Consider the following 17,495-nt stretch of genomic DNA (forward strand, 5'->3'; position numbering starts at 1 on the left):
CCAGATTTCATTAGCTCAAGCCCATTTCATTACCCCCAGAACTGCATATATAGATCCAGATAGAATATTAGATGGTTCTGGGCTTGAGCTAATCATTAATCATTGATTTTCTTTAGCTCCATATGGAAGAAAGAAAGAAAAAAAAAAACTTATTAGGAATAATGAAATGGGCTTGAGCTAATCATTGATCTGAGTTTTGGCCCGGTCCTCTGCATCATATTGAAACCGGGCCCATTTCACCCCAGTATTAAGAGAAGTAAAGACAAAAGTCTGTGTCACTTCCACTTGGCGACTTATCCGTACGTAAGGTCGGAAACGAAAGCCAAAGTGAGTTGAGCACAAACTACAAAGCTAAACTTAAACAATGCCGCCACCTCCCACATGAAGATTCCTTTTTCCCAACCCACCTACTCCTTCCATTAGCAATTTCCAATCAAATGCTTTCGACTTTTCGGAAATATTTTAGCTGAGCTGCGAGAAAACCAAGAGAGCGAAGTCTGAGCTTGTATCTATATGTATGTTGCAGGTATTACACTCCAAACTAGACACGGGCTAACCAAATAAATAGTCATCACACTCTCAGAGAATCAAAGACGGTATCTTTGTGGAAGCCATGGCTGAGAAAGTGTCCGGTGGAAGTAGAGGGAAGCCTATTAGATGCAGAGGTAGGATTTGTTTATATTAGTACTTTTGCATTCGTTAACTTTTGATGAATGGTCTGAAACTGATATGTTGCCTATCTGATTCTGTTACGAACTATAGGTGCGGTGTGTCGAAGGCCAAGTGAGCCTCTGGTGATCGAAGAGATCATAGTGGCACCGCCGATGCCTCATGAAGTACGCATTCGAATTATTTATACTTCTCTGTGCCACAGTGATCTCTTGTTCTGGAAGATAAAGGTTAACTTTAGCACACCTCAGAATATATACGTGATACCATTGTTTAGACTAATTAACAAGCTGTTGATGCTTATCGATCTTATTTTGTTTGGTTTTGTTGTTGTAGGACTTTGCTGCTGCAATGTTCCCTAGAATTCTCGGTCACGAAGCTATCGGGTGAGCATCCAACACTCTGTACTCTGTAGCTTTAATTCATCTTTCAAAACCAAATTAGACCACATTGTTAGTTTAATCACCGACATTAATTATCATTTTTTTGTCTTCAAACTGAACTGTTAATAAGAGAAACATCCATACGGACTAAGGATCACATATATTTGGTAATTAAAGTTGCAGAAAACTACATATTTTGGTCATGGAGTTGATATGGTTTTCGATCAATGTTTATGCCTTGTAGGGTCGTGGAGAGTGTTGGGGAGGATGTCAACGAGGTAAGCGAAGGAGATACTGTCATCCCAACATTCATGGCAGACTGTGGAGAATGTGGAGATTGCAAATCACCGAAGAGCAATCTATGTTCAAAACTACCCTTCAAGTCCTCACATTTTATGCCAAGATATGAGACAAGCAGATTCACAGACCTCAAAGGCGAGGCTATATACCATTTCCTATCTGTGTCTAGTTTTAGTGAGTATACAGTGGTAGACATAGCTCATGTCACAAAGATTGATTCTGGAATACCTCTTACCAAGGCTGCAGGCCTTCTAGGGTGCGGAGTATCAACAGGTAGACTTGAAATCTGTATTGTTTTCTGGTACTTTCTTGTTTTGATGTGATGGTTTGCAAAACGCCATCCTTTCCCGGCAGCGCGCTTGTGAAGTTACGTGGTCATATCTAACCAAAAGTTAGAATACATTAATCACAAATCTGGTTTTAGGGGTTGGTGCTGCATGGAGAACGGCAAATGTAGAGCCAGGATCAACTGTGGCTATATTCGGGCTCGGTTCAATTGGATTAGCTGTATGCATTCGCAACCTTGGTCTAGATGCGTTTCATACTTCTTTTCCTCCTGCACATTTTTAATTATGAGAATGCTCACAGCCACGCTAAATTATCCAGGTTGCAGAGGGAGCAAGACTTTGTGGAGCTACAAGAATTATCGGCGTGGATGTGAACGAAGACAAATTTGAAGTTGGTATGTGGATCTTATCAGAATTCAGAAGTATCTGAGTTTAGTCACTTTAGGCAGTGAAGAGCTTTGTTGTCATGCCAATGTATGGTAGAGATGCTCTTCGTCATAGGAGGAGTATGCCATCTGATTGTGCTATGCTGTTTCATTTCGCAAGGGATTTGGGTGATAAAATTGTTTTCTTATTGACACAGGGAAAAAGTTTGGACTCACTGACTTCGTCAAAGCTGCCAATTCTGAGAATAAATCTGCAAGCGAGGTCTTTCTCTAGAACTATGCCCCTAGTTTGTGGGTAATTCGTCATTTGCTAGAGTACTCTTTTGCACAACTGTTTTAGAGATTAATAGTTCATTTCTGGAATGGATATGTTTTTTTGTGGCAGGTGATAATTGAGATGACTGACGGGGGTGCAGATTATTGCTTTGAATGTGTGGGAATGGCATCAGTGGTGCAAGAAGCTTATGCTTGTTGCCGGAAGGTCTCTCTCTCTCTAGATATATATACTGTATATATAGCCAACGCACGTAAACAATATACAAAATATCTTTCAGGGTTGGGGAAAAACAATCGTGTTAGGAGTGGACAAGCCAGGGTCACAGGTGAGCATTTCTTCACGTGATATCCTTACTACTGGCAAATCCCTCATTGGAGTCTTATTTGGAGGACTCAAACCCAAATCGGATATTCCTATTCTCCTCAATCGCTACATCAACAAGGTGATTTCACAGTAACTGTTTTGTTAATTAATTTTAATTAATTGCTTTTCGCTTAACTTCCCTATTAACATTTTAGCCTTTCATCGCATCAGGAACTACAACTGGATGAGTTTGTAACACATGAAGTGCCGTTTGAGGACATTAACAAAGCTTTTGATTTACTCATTGAAGGGAAATGTTTGCGATGTGTAATCTGTATGAATGATCAGTGAGTTACTTCCATTAGTAACAGCCTCTCCTTTCACATGCAAGATTTCAGTGTTTAATTAATAAGGAACTGCCATCTAGATAGTGGAAGCTGCAAGCAGTTTCCCTAATATATTGATAAAACCAATAGAACTACAGCATACTCAAGTCATTGTTTCCCCAAGTTCAATTTTCGTGGATCTCATGCTATAACAGCTCATCGAAGTGAGTTTTTCCTAATATGTTGAGTATGTGTGCGCCTTGTATCTCTGCTGCATGTACTCCTTGAAAGTTGCATTATATTGTGAATTAGTGTTTGTAACTTGTAAGGCCTGCTATTACATTGTGGCTCTTCTCATCATATTTCCCGTTGTTACTTATCAATGTCTCCTTTACTGCTTTACCATAGCCGCTGCGATGCCATTGTGTTTATTCTGCAAGCTCAGTAGCTTGGAGCTAGTTAGATTGCTGTCAACAGGCACTACGTACAAACGTGAAAGCTGAGATGGTGAGCTTGTGGTGGCTATTGGTATTTATATGCGTCACTTGTGGGGTTTAGGTTTTTATATAATTAATCTTGTATAAGAGAATCTCATACTGTTGGAATGAGCCTTCCTGTTTAGAAACATGCCCAGTAAATAGCCTCGAGGATTTCGTTACTGCAAAGTTGTCTATTTGATCTTGTTGGACTGAATGAGCAAATATATAATCCAAGGATCAAATCACGAAACATAAACACACATAAGAATCGATATGAACATGAACTAGTGCTACATGGTTTGAACACAATACCTGATTCTTGAATTGAAGACATGATCACGTGCAGTTACTTAGGTCAAGGTCTTCTGCTCTTCTCTAATCTCAAGCTCCTTCAATGGGGCAGGACTTATGCTTATTGTACGTTGTAGAGAGAACAGGGACCCCAAGCACTTAATTTATATCAGATGATTAATCCTAAGAATCCTCCCATAAAGATATGTCTTAAGAATCAAGTCATCCCAATAAGTGTCCTAATGTATCACTGATTTACAGATTTCCTTGTAATCTAAGTAATGAATCCCTAACCAATAAAGCTTGATATATTTAGCTTATTCGGTCTCTAGGTATAGTACTCCTCTTATATCTCCTATTAATTAGAATATCGTTTTATCTAGGACAGTTTACTTAATCATAGATAATGATGAGTTCACTTCAAGTTCTAACAATCTCCCACTTGAACCATCATAGTCTATGCACTGTACTGAACCAAAACTTATTCCAACAATAGCTAAAGTGTGCACTGAGATACAAGCGTACTTAGATTCATTCAATTCAGTCAAAACACAGTATCCAATACTGAATCTAGAAATAAGCAAGTTCAAAAGAGCAAGCTTGTTCAAGACCACAAGTAAAAGCTACTGCATTTCACATGAACTATTTTAACTTCCTGATATGATACAATCAAGCAACAAAATATATCATTCTGCAGACATTGCTTGACAACAGTCCAAACTTAATCATTTTTGACTATCAAAACATAATGCAAACATATTTAACCAAACACCAGTGGATTGCAGTTTGCTTCCAGACTGAATATATGCATATACCAATCCACCTGATCAAAGAACTGGTAAAATAACAGCAATCTCAATATTCAAAACAAAAGAATGAATAAATAAGCTGTAAATATCACTTGAATAATACCTCAATTTATTAATTCCAAAATATAGTACAATTAATTTCTGTAACATAACTAAACACAGAAATTTAAAATTGAGCCAAATAAAAACTAACTTAAAAACGATTTTTCTTAAAACATTTTGCTCCCACTGAACTCAAGCATCACTCAGACTCGACAAAATCCCCATGTTCTTGGAATGTTCTTTAAAAACTGCTACTGATAAGGCTTTTGTAAATGGATCTGCTAGCTGATCTTCAGTCTTGATTCCAGAAATCTCAACTTCACCATCTTTCACTCTCTTCCTGATGCTATAAAACTTTAAGTCTATATGCTTGGAATTATTTGACCTCTTGCTATTCTTACTGAAAAATACTGCAGCTTCATTATCACAGAATACCTTCAATTTCCCATCAACAAGTTCACTTAACACTTTAGTCTCTAAAATAAAATTTCTGATCCATAGTCCTTCACATACACCTTCATATATAGCAATCATCTCTGCCTGCATTGTGGAAGTAGCTATTAAAGACTGTTTCATTGTCTTCCAAGCTACTGCTCCACCTGCAAGCATGTACACATAGCCACAAGTGGACTTCATAGATGCAGGATAGTTCCCAGCAAAATCAGAATCAGTAAAGCCAACCAGTTCTAGTCTATTCACACGTTTATACACCAGCATATGATTTTTGGTTCTTTGCAGATACCTCAAAACTTTTTTGCCAGCTGTCCAATGTTCATGTCCAGGATTTGACTGAAATCTGGACAACATTCCAACTGAAAATGACAGGTCTGGCCTTGTACAGACTTGTGCATACATTAGACTCCCTACTAGCCTAGCATATGGTATCGACTCCATTTCAGTTTTCTCAATATCAGTTTTAGGACACTGATTCTTTGTTAGCTTATCTCCCTTAGACATTGGAACTTCACCATTAGCACAGGTTTCCATTCCAAATCTTTTAAGAATTTTTGAAATGTAATTTTGTTGAGACAATCCCAACAGTCCCTGCTTCCTATCTCTCTTAATCTCAATTCCTAGTACATATGATGCTTCTCCTAGATCTTTCATGTCAAAGTTCTTTGACAGGAAAGCTTTAGTGTCTTTTAGCAATTTAACATTGCTGCTAGCAAGGAGAATATCATCTACATACAGGATAAGAAAGATAAAATTATTTCCAACTACTCTGAGATAAACACATTCATCAACAAGATTTTCTGTAAAACCAAAAGATGAAATTACTGAGTCAAATTTCTTATACCACTGCCTACTAGCTTGTTTGAGTCCATAAATAGATTTCTTAAGTTTACAGACCATGCTTTCTTTTCCTGGTTCAATAAAACCTTCAGGCTGTGCCATGAAGATCTCCTCCTCCAGCTCCCCATTTAAGAAAGCCGTTTTTACATCCATTTGATGTAATTCCAGATCATAATGAGCTACTAGAGCCATTATGATTCTAAAGGAATCTTTAGTTGAAACAGGTGAGAAGGTTTCTGTAAAATCTATTCCTTCCTTTTGTGTAAAACCCTTAGCAACTAGTCTAGCTTTATGTCTCTCTATGTTACCTCCTGCATCTCTTTTGGTTTTAAAAACCCACTTGCAGCCAATAGGTTTATGATTTTCCTTTGGCCTCACGAGTTCCCACACTCCATTCTTGTACATGGAATCAAGCTCTACAATCATAGCTTGAGTCCATGCATCAGAGTCTTCACTTCCAATTGCTTGTTTGAAAGAGGTGGGGTCATTGTCATCTGACAATGTGGCTTCTACTTCATTCAAATAAACTTCATAAATGTCACCTTCACCACCATACTTTGGTTTTCTGGCTCTTTGGGATCTTCTAGGTTCCTGAACTGGATTTTGAGCTGGCTCTTGCTCAGGTTGTGGTTCAGGTTCAGGTGCAGGTTGAGGTTCAACTGCCGGTTCAAATTCAATTTCAGGTCCAGCCATTTCCAAATCTAAGTTTCCTGGTTCTAAGATCACATTATCTACATTTGGGACTGAATTTTGATATAGGTTTTCTACTGTATCCAAGCTTAATGAACTTCCTTGACTGCTAGGCATAACTGCAACATTATCCACATTCTCTGCAATTTCTTCAAAATCAGAAGACAAATCTTCAAAAATTGTATTGCAGACACTTTCACTTAAGAATTTAACTTGGTGTGTCTCAAAAATTCTAGGTGAATGATGTGATGCATAGAGTCTATAACCCTTTGATTTTTCACAGTAACCTATAAAATGACAACTCACAGTTTTTTGGATCGAGTTTACTTAAATTTGGATTGTAAATTCTTGCCTCAGCTTTACAACCCCATACATGGCAGTGATGTAAACTAGGTTGCCTACCACACCACATTTCAAATGGTGTTTTATCCAAAGATTTGCTTGGGGACCTGTTGCAAAGATAGTTTGCAGTTTTCAATGCTTCTCCCCAAAGCATTTTAGGCAATCCAGAAGTACACATCATACTTCTTACCATATTCAATAGAGTTCTATTTTTCCTCTCAGCTACACCGTTTTGTTGGGGATTATATGGTGTTGTGTACTGAGCCTTTATGCCTACTTCTTGTAGATATAAAGCAAATGGACCTTTTTGTTGTCCTTGCTCAGTATATTTGCCATAAAACTCTCCCCCCCTATCAGACCTCACAATTTTAATTTTCAAATCCAACTGGTGTTCAACCTCAGTTTTGAAAATTTTAAAAGCCTTAAGTGATTGTGATTTTTCTGATAACAGGTATATGTAGCAATATCTGGAAAAATCATCTATGAATGTGATAAAATAAACGTTTCCACATATAGTTCTATGTCTGAATGGTCCACAAATATCTGTGTGTATCAATTCTAACAGTTTCTTGCTTCTGTTAGCATCTTTCTTTCTTAAGTTTGTCATTTTTCCTTTAAAGCATTCAATACAGTTCTCAAGATCAGTAAAATTCAATTCTGGCAGTGTTTTATTCTTAACAAGTGTTTGCAATCTATCTTTTGAAATGTGGCCTAGTCTCCTGTGCCATAAATATGCTGATTTTTCATCATGTAAGGTTCTTTTAACACCAGTAATGATGTTATTACTTGATGTGTTATTACTGTTTTCAACAAGTAAAGTTTCTTGTTGAGGCAATGAACAATTCAATTTCAAATAGTCATTTATCATAACACCAGAACCAAACACTGAATAATCATTAAGCAAAAAATCAAGAGAACTCTTGAAAATTTTTATTCCACTAGAACCAATGTAAAAGTTACATCCATTCTTGACCAAAAGACTAATAGAAAGCAAATTCCTCTTAATTGAGGGAATGTAATAAACACTATCTAAAACCAGAAAATTTCCTAACCCCAAATCTAATCTTAATGTCCCTACTGCCTTCACTGCAACCCTCATTCCATTGCCAACGTAGATGTTGACTTCATCACTTCTTGGCTTCCTCTTCTTTATGAATCCCTGCAATGAATTTGTAATATGTAAGGGACTGCCAGAGTCTAACCAATATGAATGAGGTTCTATGTTAACAAAATTAACTTCTAAAGAAAAGGTTTCTAAAAGATTAACAGAATTAATCTTACCCTTTTTCACAAGCCATGCTTTAAATCCTGAACAGTCCTTCTTCATGTGTCCTATTTTCTTACAAAAATAGCACTTGAACTTGAAAGGCTTATTGGCTTTTGCTGCAGTGTTTCCAGATGGCTTGGTAATGGTCTTAGTGGCTTTAAGCTTATTCTTCTTCCACTTTGGCTTTTCTACTAGGTTTATTGCAGTTGCAGGTTCCTTATCTTTCTTCATCCTCTCTTCCTCATCAACACAAATTGAGATCAGCTCATCTACGGTCCAGGTTCCTTATCTTTCTTCATCCTCTCTTCCTCATCAGCACAATTGGTATCAGAGCCAAAAGGTTTTCACAAACATAAATCGTTTTTTGATTAATCAAAATTTAGAAGAACCAAAGTTTTATTTTCAGAAAAATTTCTATATTTCAAACCTAAGCCTTGCTAAAGAAACAGGCCACGAGTGGGCCAAATTTAAGAAATCTTTTCGGCCCAAAACCCGCAGGCGCTGACCCGGACCCAAACTTCATTCAGAATCCCTCTGCAGATGACCGTTATACTCTAACGGTTATATACGATTTGGGAATTAGGGTTCTTGGTCTGGGATTGAAAGCGCAGAGGACGTTTATGTCCTCTATGGAATTCGTGACTCCAAACACTGCGGATTAAGAAACTGAATTAATTGCTTGCTGTTTTCGATTAAAAGATTCATGCTTCCGCTAACAAATTATGCAGCAAATTGTAAGGATTCAAGGTTAGGTTTTTCTGGAAATTTTATTTCGATTCAAAGTATTTTTTGATCTATGTTGAAGCACAAGAACACTAGAAGCATTCCCGGCGTGCACCTAGGCTAGAGTAGATGGTGACCGGATGAAATTTACATACTATGGTTGTTCTGTGATTGAGTGATTTTTGAATCGTATGCTGGTATATCTGTGAACATGTATTGAAGATTGTGTTTTGATATGTTGTGAGGATTCTATATCTGCAATTGAAATATGACGTGTATGATTAGAATTAAGATCTTCCGATATGTGTGTTCTGCGTTCTTTAAGAAAATTGCAGGTTATCAATACAGTGACCAAAATTATTTTGGATTAAGATATGTTTTGAAACCTCACTGGGGTCTGTGTTTTTCAGTGAATATTAGTAGATACATGTTGCACAAAGCAATTTTCTGTTAATATTTACAAGGAACTCATTAAGTTTAAAGAATGACCAGTTTGTGTTTTACTCTTTAAATCATATAAATTATGTCTTCCAAAGAAGTTTTGAATTATAAAATTTAAATTGTAAAACAGCATTGTACATGTTTTTGAGTTCATATATGGATTTTAAAGACTTTTCTTCTGTCACTAAGATGATGACTGTCTTTAATATAACTTGAACTCACTTATTGTGGTCCAATGATCAAGAAACTTCAGAATATCTTGTCTTCTGCTTTAAAAGTGTTGCCTGATATTGATATTGGGGTGTTTAGTTTGCTTTTGATCTCTGACATTGTTCTGTTGTGTGTTTTATGAACTGCTTAAGAAATAACACTTAATGTGCAGAATGGTTTATGTCAAGATTTTCAGTTTTTTTTTTTTATGAAACTAAAACTTACATTATTTTTCTTGTTTTGCTCCCTAGGAAATCTTTACATGAATTTGAACAATGTTCTAATTCTGAACGGCACTAATTTTAGAGCTTGGAAGAATTCTCTGGAACACTATTTGATGATGCATGAGAATATGGATCTTTGTTTCACTGATGACCAACCTGAACCCTTAACTGAAGAAAGTACTGCAGAGGATAGAAAGGAGGCTAGAGCTTGGTATAGGGCTAACAGGATGGCCAAAAATGTTATGAGGAATACCATGTCTGACACAGTGAGAGGTAGTATTGAGGAGCCTGAATTAGCCACTGACTATATGGAGGCAATAGAAAGAAAATTTAAGGAGAGTGAAAAAGCTGAAGCTGCAAGACTATCTAAGGCTTTCCATGATCTTAGGTACAGTGGTACTGGGGGAGTTAGAGAGCACCTATTGAAGCTTATCAACATAAATGCTAGGCTTAGAGAGCTACTTATGGGAGTCAATGATGACCAGGTGGTGCATGTTGCACTGCATTCCTTACCTAGCAGTTTCAGTGGACTTAGAACCAGTTATAACTCTCAGAAGGGAACCTGGCTCTGATACCAATTGTTGGACTGAATGAGCAAATATATAATCCAAGGATCAAATCACGAAACATAAACACACATAAGAATCGATATGAACATGAACTAGTGCTACATGGTTTGAACACAATACCTGATTCTTGAATTGAAGACATGATCACGTGCAGTTACTTAGGTCAAGGTCTTCTGCTCTTCTCTAATCTCAAGCTCCTTCAATGGGGCAGGACTTATGCTTATTGTTGTAGAGAGAACAGGGACCCCAAGCACTTAATTTATATCAGATGATTAATCCTAAGAATCCTCCCATAAAGATATTTCTTAAGAATCAAGTCATCCCAATAAGTGTCCTAATGTATCACTGATTTACAGATTTCCTTGTAATCTAAGTAATGAATCCCTAACCAATAAAGCTTGATATATTTAGCTTATTCGGTCTCTAGGTATAGTACTCCTCTTATATCTCCTATTAATTAGAATATCGTTTTATCTAGGACAGTTTACTTAATCATAGATAATGATGAGTTCACTTCAAGTTCTAACAGATCTAAGAATGGAAAGAATAAGCTGTGGCCAACAGTCATCGATCGCAGTATAAAGAGTAGTACCAACATCCGGGGACTGAAAGTATAATGAATTTCTCCAATCTGAGAAATTGTACACTTGCAGGCTGCAGTAACCATAAGGGTTTTTTTTTTTTTCCCTTTGAACTTCTCACGGATTTGACTCATTTGAGGCTAGAGAGCGATAATTGCTACCATTTTCATGTTTGGCAAGTGTTTAGGAAAAGATTCCTGTTGCATGGGAAAATGTGGGAAACTGAATCCTTCCATCATCCTTAGAATTAAGTAACATTTTAATTTTCCAACATAAATTATACACATTCAGCATAATACACCTTTCTTTAAGAAGAATTATTTCCAATTATAAATACCAATTTTGTCACTACTACGGTTCATTTTGTGATTACTATTCCTTTTTTGGTTAAAATTTTGTGATTACTTTTCCATTGTTAGGAAACAGTGCAATGTTTGGAAAAATAATTAAGTTGTAATTTTACGGAAATTAAAAATAAGGTAAAATCCCCCAAAAAAAAACATTGGACAATGGATCATGTAGAACGACACTGCAGCTGATCAGGGCCCCCCATTTCTCTTTTTTTGCAGATGATCTCTTATTGTTTACCAGAGCCACTCCAAAGCAAGCCAAGTTTCTTCGAAAATGCATGGATATTTTCTGTGAGTTGTCTGGCCAAACGGTGAATTATGATAAGTCTCTTCTCTATTGCTCCCCCAACACCAATAGATGTGTTGCAAGAAAAATTGGCAGGATCATTGGATCCCCAATAACTCAAAACTTAGGCAAGTACATGGGAATGCCATTGATTCACTCTAGAGTCTCTAAAACAACTTATACAGGGATTCTAGATAAGGTGCAAGGAAGATTGGCGTCTTGGAAAAGCAAAGTTCTTAATATGCCCGGAAGAGTTACGCTGATTCAATTCGTGACCTCATCTATGCCCATCTACTCCATGCAGACAGCTCAACTTCCCATCCATTTATGCAAGAAACTTGATAAACTCAACAGAGGTTTTCTGTGGGGTACGGTGACATTGCTGGTCATAAAAAGGTTCACTTATCTAAGTGGGATACAGTTTGCAAACCAAAGGCTAAGGGTGGGCTTGGAATTAAAAAAACCAATGATATGGACCAAGCAATGTTGGCTAAAGTGGGGTGGAGACTTCAACAACATGATCAAGGTTTGTGGGCTAAGGTTCTCAGTGCTAAATACCTGAAAACTTCTAGCCTTCCCTTGATCCAAACTACGAAAAACCTCCTGGTTCATCAAGCACATGGTCTGGTATTGTGTTTGGAGCATCTCTTCTACGACGAGGTTTATCCTGGAGGATTGGTAATGAGGCTTCTACAATTTTTGGGGGCGATAATTGGGCTGGTGTTGGTAAATTATCAAATCATGCCTTGAATGATGCAGATGTCAATCTCGACTTGAAAGTCCAAGATTTTTGGAGTGGTAATGGTTGGGATATCAGTAATTGTATGCTTTACTGCCCAATGAAATTTTAGAGAGAATTATCAAGATCCCAGTCGGTATTTGGGGCGATCTTCCAGATAAGCAAATATGGTCCAATAGTTCATCTGGTGTGTTCACGGTTAAATCTGCCTATCAATTATTCTATTCTAATGAGTTGGTTATTGACTCTGTCTGGAAATTCATTTGGAAGCTAAAGATTCCTCCTAAGCTCCAATGTTTCTGTTGGATAGTTATTCAAGGAAGGCTACTCACCAACCTCCAAAGAATCAAAAGGAAAATTGCCCCTAACCCTCTATGTGCTCTATGGTAATGACGTTGAATCTATGCTACATCTACTAAGGGACTGCCCTCGTGCTAGCCAGGTTTGGAATGCTTTTATTATCCCTATTAGTATGGCTCCTGCTTGCAATCTTGAGTGGGATGGATGGCTTGCTGCCAACTTGCATTGTCATACCAGTTGCTATAATGTTTTAAGATGGAGCGAGCTATTTATTTATAGGACTAAATTCAGTTTGCCCCCTTCAACTTTGGGGAAAACATCAATTTGGTCCCTGATTTTTCTTTTTAATTATGATGGTCCTTGCACTTCCAATTTCAATCACCTGAGTCCAAATTTTAAATTTGACTATGAAGATGATGTCACAAGATGAGTTGGCACCGACAGCATGGCCCACAAGAAGGGTAAAATGAACATTTAACAATGAAAAGATTAAAAAAAAAAAGGTAATGACCATTAACACAATTTTAGGATAAAAATTGTCCACTTACTCCACTAAGAGTTTTTTACTCCTATTTACCCAATCTAACATCCATTGATAGTATTGCCCTTATTTTAATTAATAAATTACATTCAACTCTCTCTCTCCCCCCTCCCCTCTTCGATCTATTTTCTCTCTCCCCCCCCTCACTGATTTTCTCTCTCCTCCCCCCTCACTGATTTATCTCTCTCTCTCTCTCTCTCTCTCTCTCCATGTCTGCAGATCGAAAATTTCCGGTCGTCCACCGATTCAACTCTCGGTTTGCTCCTCGAAACCACAACCGTCTATAACCACCACCGAGCTCCAGCAATGGTGTCCTCTAGGGTTTTGCTCTGGCAGGGGTGGTAGGGTTTCTAGTAAAGCTACTTGATCGGGTGCAGCAGTGGTCGGACTGTGGCTAGGGCGCGATGCTTGGAGGACAACCTAGTCGGGCGGCGGGACAGAAGTGGAGCGACGGTGGTCGACCACTGGAGGTGATCCGGCAGGGGTGGTGCGACGGTAGTGTTGGTGCAGGGCATGCCTGGGTCATTGCTAGTGGACTTCTGAAACCAGTGAGATTTGGTCTGGGTTTGGGAAATTCAAGCTTTGGAAAGAAATTGTCTGTTGCTTGGCCATGTCCCAAATTCTCTGCAATGTTTAGAGGCAGAGAACCCAGACCAAGCAGAATAGCCAAAAAAAAAAAAACTATGTCATTGGATGTGTCTGTAAGTCTCTCTCTCTCTCGCTGAAGGAAGAAGAGGGGTAAGCATATGCTGTATTTGGGCTTTGATTGCGGTGGTTTGTTTCTCCAAAAAATTGGCCGATTTCAATATGGGATGTTGCTAGAAGTTATTGTTTTGTTTATTATGATTTGGTTGGGCAATAATAAGATCATTAGTGGGCAATAAAACGATTATTGAAAGATAATAGTAAGATTATTGGGGGGCAATAAAATATTTATTAGGCAATAATAAGATTATTTATTTGGATAAACCTACCAAAACTTTCAAAATTAAAAACAACTTCATTTTTCACTAATTATTGATCCCTAATAAACTTGTTATTTGGGGGCAATAATATGGTTACTGGGTATTATTTGGGGGCAATAAATTCAGACGCCGGAATCCGGTCACCAGTCCGGTATCCGGATTCCGGTGAATGGTCGTCGGATTCCTGTCATCGGTCGCCGGAGTCCGGCAAGGTCTCCGATTACTTCTCTCTCTGAGTGACAAAGAAGGAGAGGGTAAAAATGTCCCAAAAATAAATAAAAAGGAATAAAAAAATAATTAATTGGGTATTAGGGAAATGATCTTTTAGAGTGTTTAGGTAAATGAGCAATCTCTTAGAGTGTTTGGGGGTAAGTGGGCAATTTTTATCCTAAAATTGTGTAAATGGTCATTATCCCTAAAAAAAAAACCCGAGTTTATCCACCTCCACTTCTATCTTCACCATTTCCATCTCGAGTTTCCCCAATTTCACCTCCATTTTCAGATGCATTTACACTCAAAACAACCTTGAACTCCTTGACTATCAACATTACCAGAGGCCTCGCCACCCCCAAAACTGACCACTTCTATCAAATAAGCCTTGCATTCCTTCACATCCAAGGCCTTCATTCGCCTAGAAGTGATTGTCTCCACTACCATCTAGACCACCCAAACCGCCACCAAATTGAAATTTCTCACCAAAACCACCTTGAATTTCTTCAAGACCAAAAGCTTGAACACCAACAAACCCACCACCAACCTTAGCCCCTCCGCCATTTCCACCATCCCAGAAGCTCACAAACACCGGGTGAGCAATTTGTTACGTCCCGATCCAAAGATGCAAACTTCACCGGTTATGCAAACAAGACTTGATCCCCCTTGTAATTGCGACCTCTATGCTCATCTTCACGCGCTTTTCAACCTCCGAAATCCAATTCAAATTTCTAATTTTCAATGAAACCCAGCTACCTAATGAAACCTGATCGATCCTGAGCTTCGTGGTGTCGCCGACAGATTCCCAGCCAATAGCGCTTGCGAGGTAGGTGCAGCCAGTGTAGAAGGTGAGCTTCTCGTCCCGGGAGTGGAGCTGGAGGCGGGCCTTCTCGACAAAGAGGAACTTCGGCGAGGTGGGGAGCTGGTTAAGATTTTGAATTGGATCCTGGAGATCCTGCAACAGGCTATAGAGGCGGGTCAGAGTTATTGTGGTCGTGATCTGAGGGGGAAGTCGAGACGGGTTGAGACATGGTGGAGGTGAAGAGAGAGAGAGAGAGGATCTCTCGAGTTTTAGGATCAGAGAGACGAGGAATGGAGTATTAAGGGTAGTTTGGACATTTCGTCCAAACTGAGGGTTGAAATCTAAATAGTGGGCCATGTTTCAGTGGTAGAAACAGGGTTGTCGTGAGAGCTTCCATCTCCGAGATCTGATACTTGTCAACCATGAACAGAGGTCAGAGGGAAGACCGGGCTAGCCGACCTTCGACCCTCCGATGCCTAAGTCAGATACATGTGAGAATGCAGACTAGGTAGGAGTAAACGGAGAGTGGTGGCTTACCTTGAATGAGTGGAGAGGCATGTATTTATAGTGTGGGGATGAGTTTGTCACCCCTTTGTTTTCAATGTGGGACTAGCTGTGGTCCACCCGATACCACAAGTATATGGTATCGGCATCATGTCTGGGCTTTATTGGCGTTACTTTAAGTGGCCAGTGAGCCTTGTGCTTCCGATATTTGTGCCTAGGCGGTATATATACCAACAAGTCCCCCAAGTCCCCGGTCAAGAGTTCTCTTGGGTGGGGAGTTTGTCATGGTAGAAATATCGGAAGTGCAAGGTGAGCATTCTCGGCACGTGACTTCCGTACAACCATTACTCACAGTCCCCCAAGTCCCCAGCTAAGAGGAGTCTTGACTGGGGTAATGATTTCATTTTCCAAGTAAAAACGGCGCGAGCATTCATTGGACATTTGGCGAGAGTGTCTTCCTTGGGGTAACCAGTCCCCCGAGATCGAGGTCAGAGGATTTAGACCAAAGTCTGCTAGCATATGGCATCAGGTATGCTCAATATAAGGTGTACTCGATACACTTGGTGTGTGCAAGGATAGCCTTGGCTATGTCAGCCCATTTTTGCATATGGCGATAGTATAATTTTGGCGTGAAGCCGATAATGGCTATAATGAATGTAACTGATAGTGGCTGTAATGATGTAGCCGATATTGGCTGGAATGTACTTGACGATATCAATCTTTATTGTTATGCTTGGGACAGCCTTCTATTTTGCATGTGGTGGCATGCAATCATATAATGGATAAAGATGAGATATGGCGATATTGTATAATGGAGATAAGACATGGCGATATCCTATCGTGTAATGAACAAATAAAATATGGCGATATCGTGTAATGGAGATAAAACAGGGCGATACCGCGTGTTAGAGAAAGATAACTCTTGCCGATATCATATAATGGAGAGATAACATATGGCAATATCGTGTATAAAGGAGAGCGTGTCGTAATCATGCTTGGTGGCAATATTGGGTGTTTTATGCGATAGTGCTAGGCTATATTACCACAACTATGCTTGTAGTTGTTTCATCTCGATCATGTGTTTAGCCTAATCGCATTGAGGCATTTCACCTTGATCGTGTTTCATTTATCGCCTTTCATTTAGGCATTTCACCTTGATCGTGTTTCATTGATCGCCTTTCATTTAGGCATTTTGCCTTGATCGCATTTCATTGGTCGCCTTTCATTTAAGCATTTCGCCTTGATCGCATTTCATTGATCGCCTTTCATTTAAATGAAACGGGGAAATGTGTTGTTTACCCTCCTTCTAGCTCCAAATGTTTCAGTGGTAGAAACAGGGTTGTCGTGAGAGCTTCCATCTCCGAGATCCGATACCTATCAACCATGAACAGAGGTCAGAGGGAAGACCGAGCTAGCCGACCTTCCACCCTCCGATGCCTAAGTCAGATACATGTGAGAATGAAGACTAGGTATGAGTAAATGGAGAGTGGTGGCTTACCTTAAATGAGTGGAGAGGCATGTATTTATAGTGTGGGGATGAACTTGTCACCCCTTTGTTTCCAATGTAGGACTAGCTGTGGTCTACTCGATACCACAAGTATATGGTATCGGCATCATGTCTGGGCTTTATTGGCGTTACTTTAAGTGGCCAGTGAGTCTTGTGCTTCCGATATTTGTGCCTAGGCGGTATATATACCAACAGACCATCCTTGTCGGTTCCAACTCATCTTGTGACGTCATCTTCGTAGTCAAATTTAAAATTTGGACTTGGGTGATTGAAATTAGAAGTGTAAGGACCATCATGATTAAAAAAAAAGATCAGGGACCAAACTGATGTTTGCCCCAAAGTTGAAGGGGGCAAACTGAATTTGGTCCTTATTTATATATGTTGGTTCATTTGGAAATG

General features: G+C 39.0%; 2 protein-coding genes across 2 annotated transcripts; both read left to right on the plus strand.

The window, feature by feature from the left end:
- The first annotated feature begins 335 nt into the window (after positions 1-335).
- On the plus strand, positions 336-3,560 carry LOC133739485 (alcohol dehydrogenase-like 7). Its single transcript, XM_062167267.1, has 10 exons — positions 336-665; positions 763-899; positions 1,006-1,055; positions 1,297-1,625; positions 1,777-1,859; positions 1,959-2,034; positions 2,223-2,287; positions 2,411-2,506; positions 2,580-2,744; positions 2,837-3,560. The coding sequence occupies exons 1-10, from the start codon at positions 614-616 to the stop codon at positions 2,954-2,956; spliced, it is 1,173 nt and encodes a 390-aa protein (XP_062023251.1). The 5' UTR covers positions 336-613; the 3' UTR covers positions 2,957-3,560.
- Positions 3,561-9,780: 6,220 nt separating this feature from the next.
- Positions 9,781-10,314, plus strand: LOC133737943 (uncharacterized). The gene has a single exon (XM_062165402.1). The coding sequence runs from the start codon at positions 9,781-9,783 to the stop codon at positions 10,312-10,314; it is 534 nt and encodes a 177-aa protein (XP_062021386.1).
- Positions 10,315-17,495: the final 7,181 nt, after the last annotated feature.

The sequence above is a fragment of the Rosa rugosa genome, chromosome 3 (genome assembly GCF_958449725.1).
Source record: "Rosa rugosa chromosome 3, drRosRugo1.1, whole genome shotgun sequence".
In the NCBI taxonomy this organism is placed as follows: Eukaryota; Viridiplantae; Streptophyta; class Magnoliopsida; order Rosales; family Rosaceae; genus Rosa; species Rosa rugosa.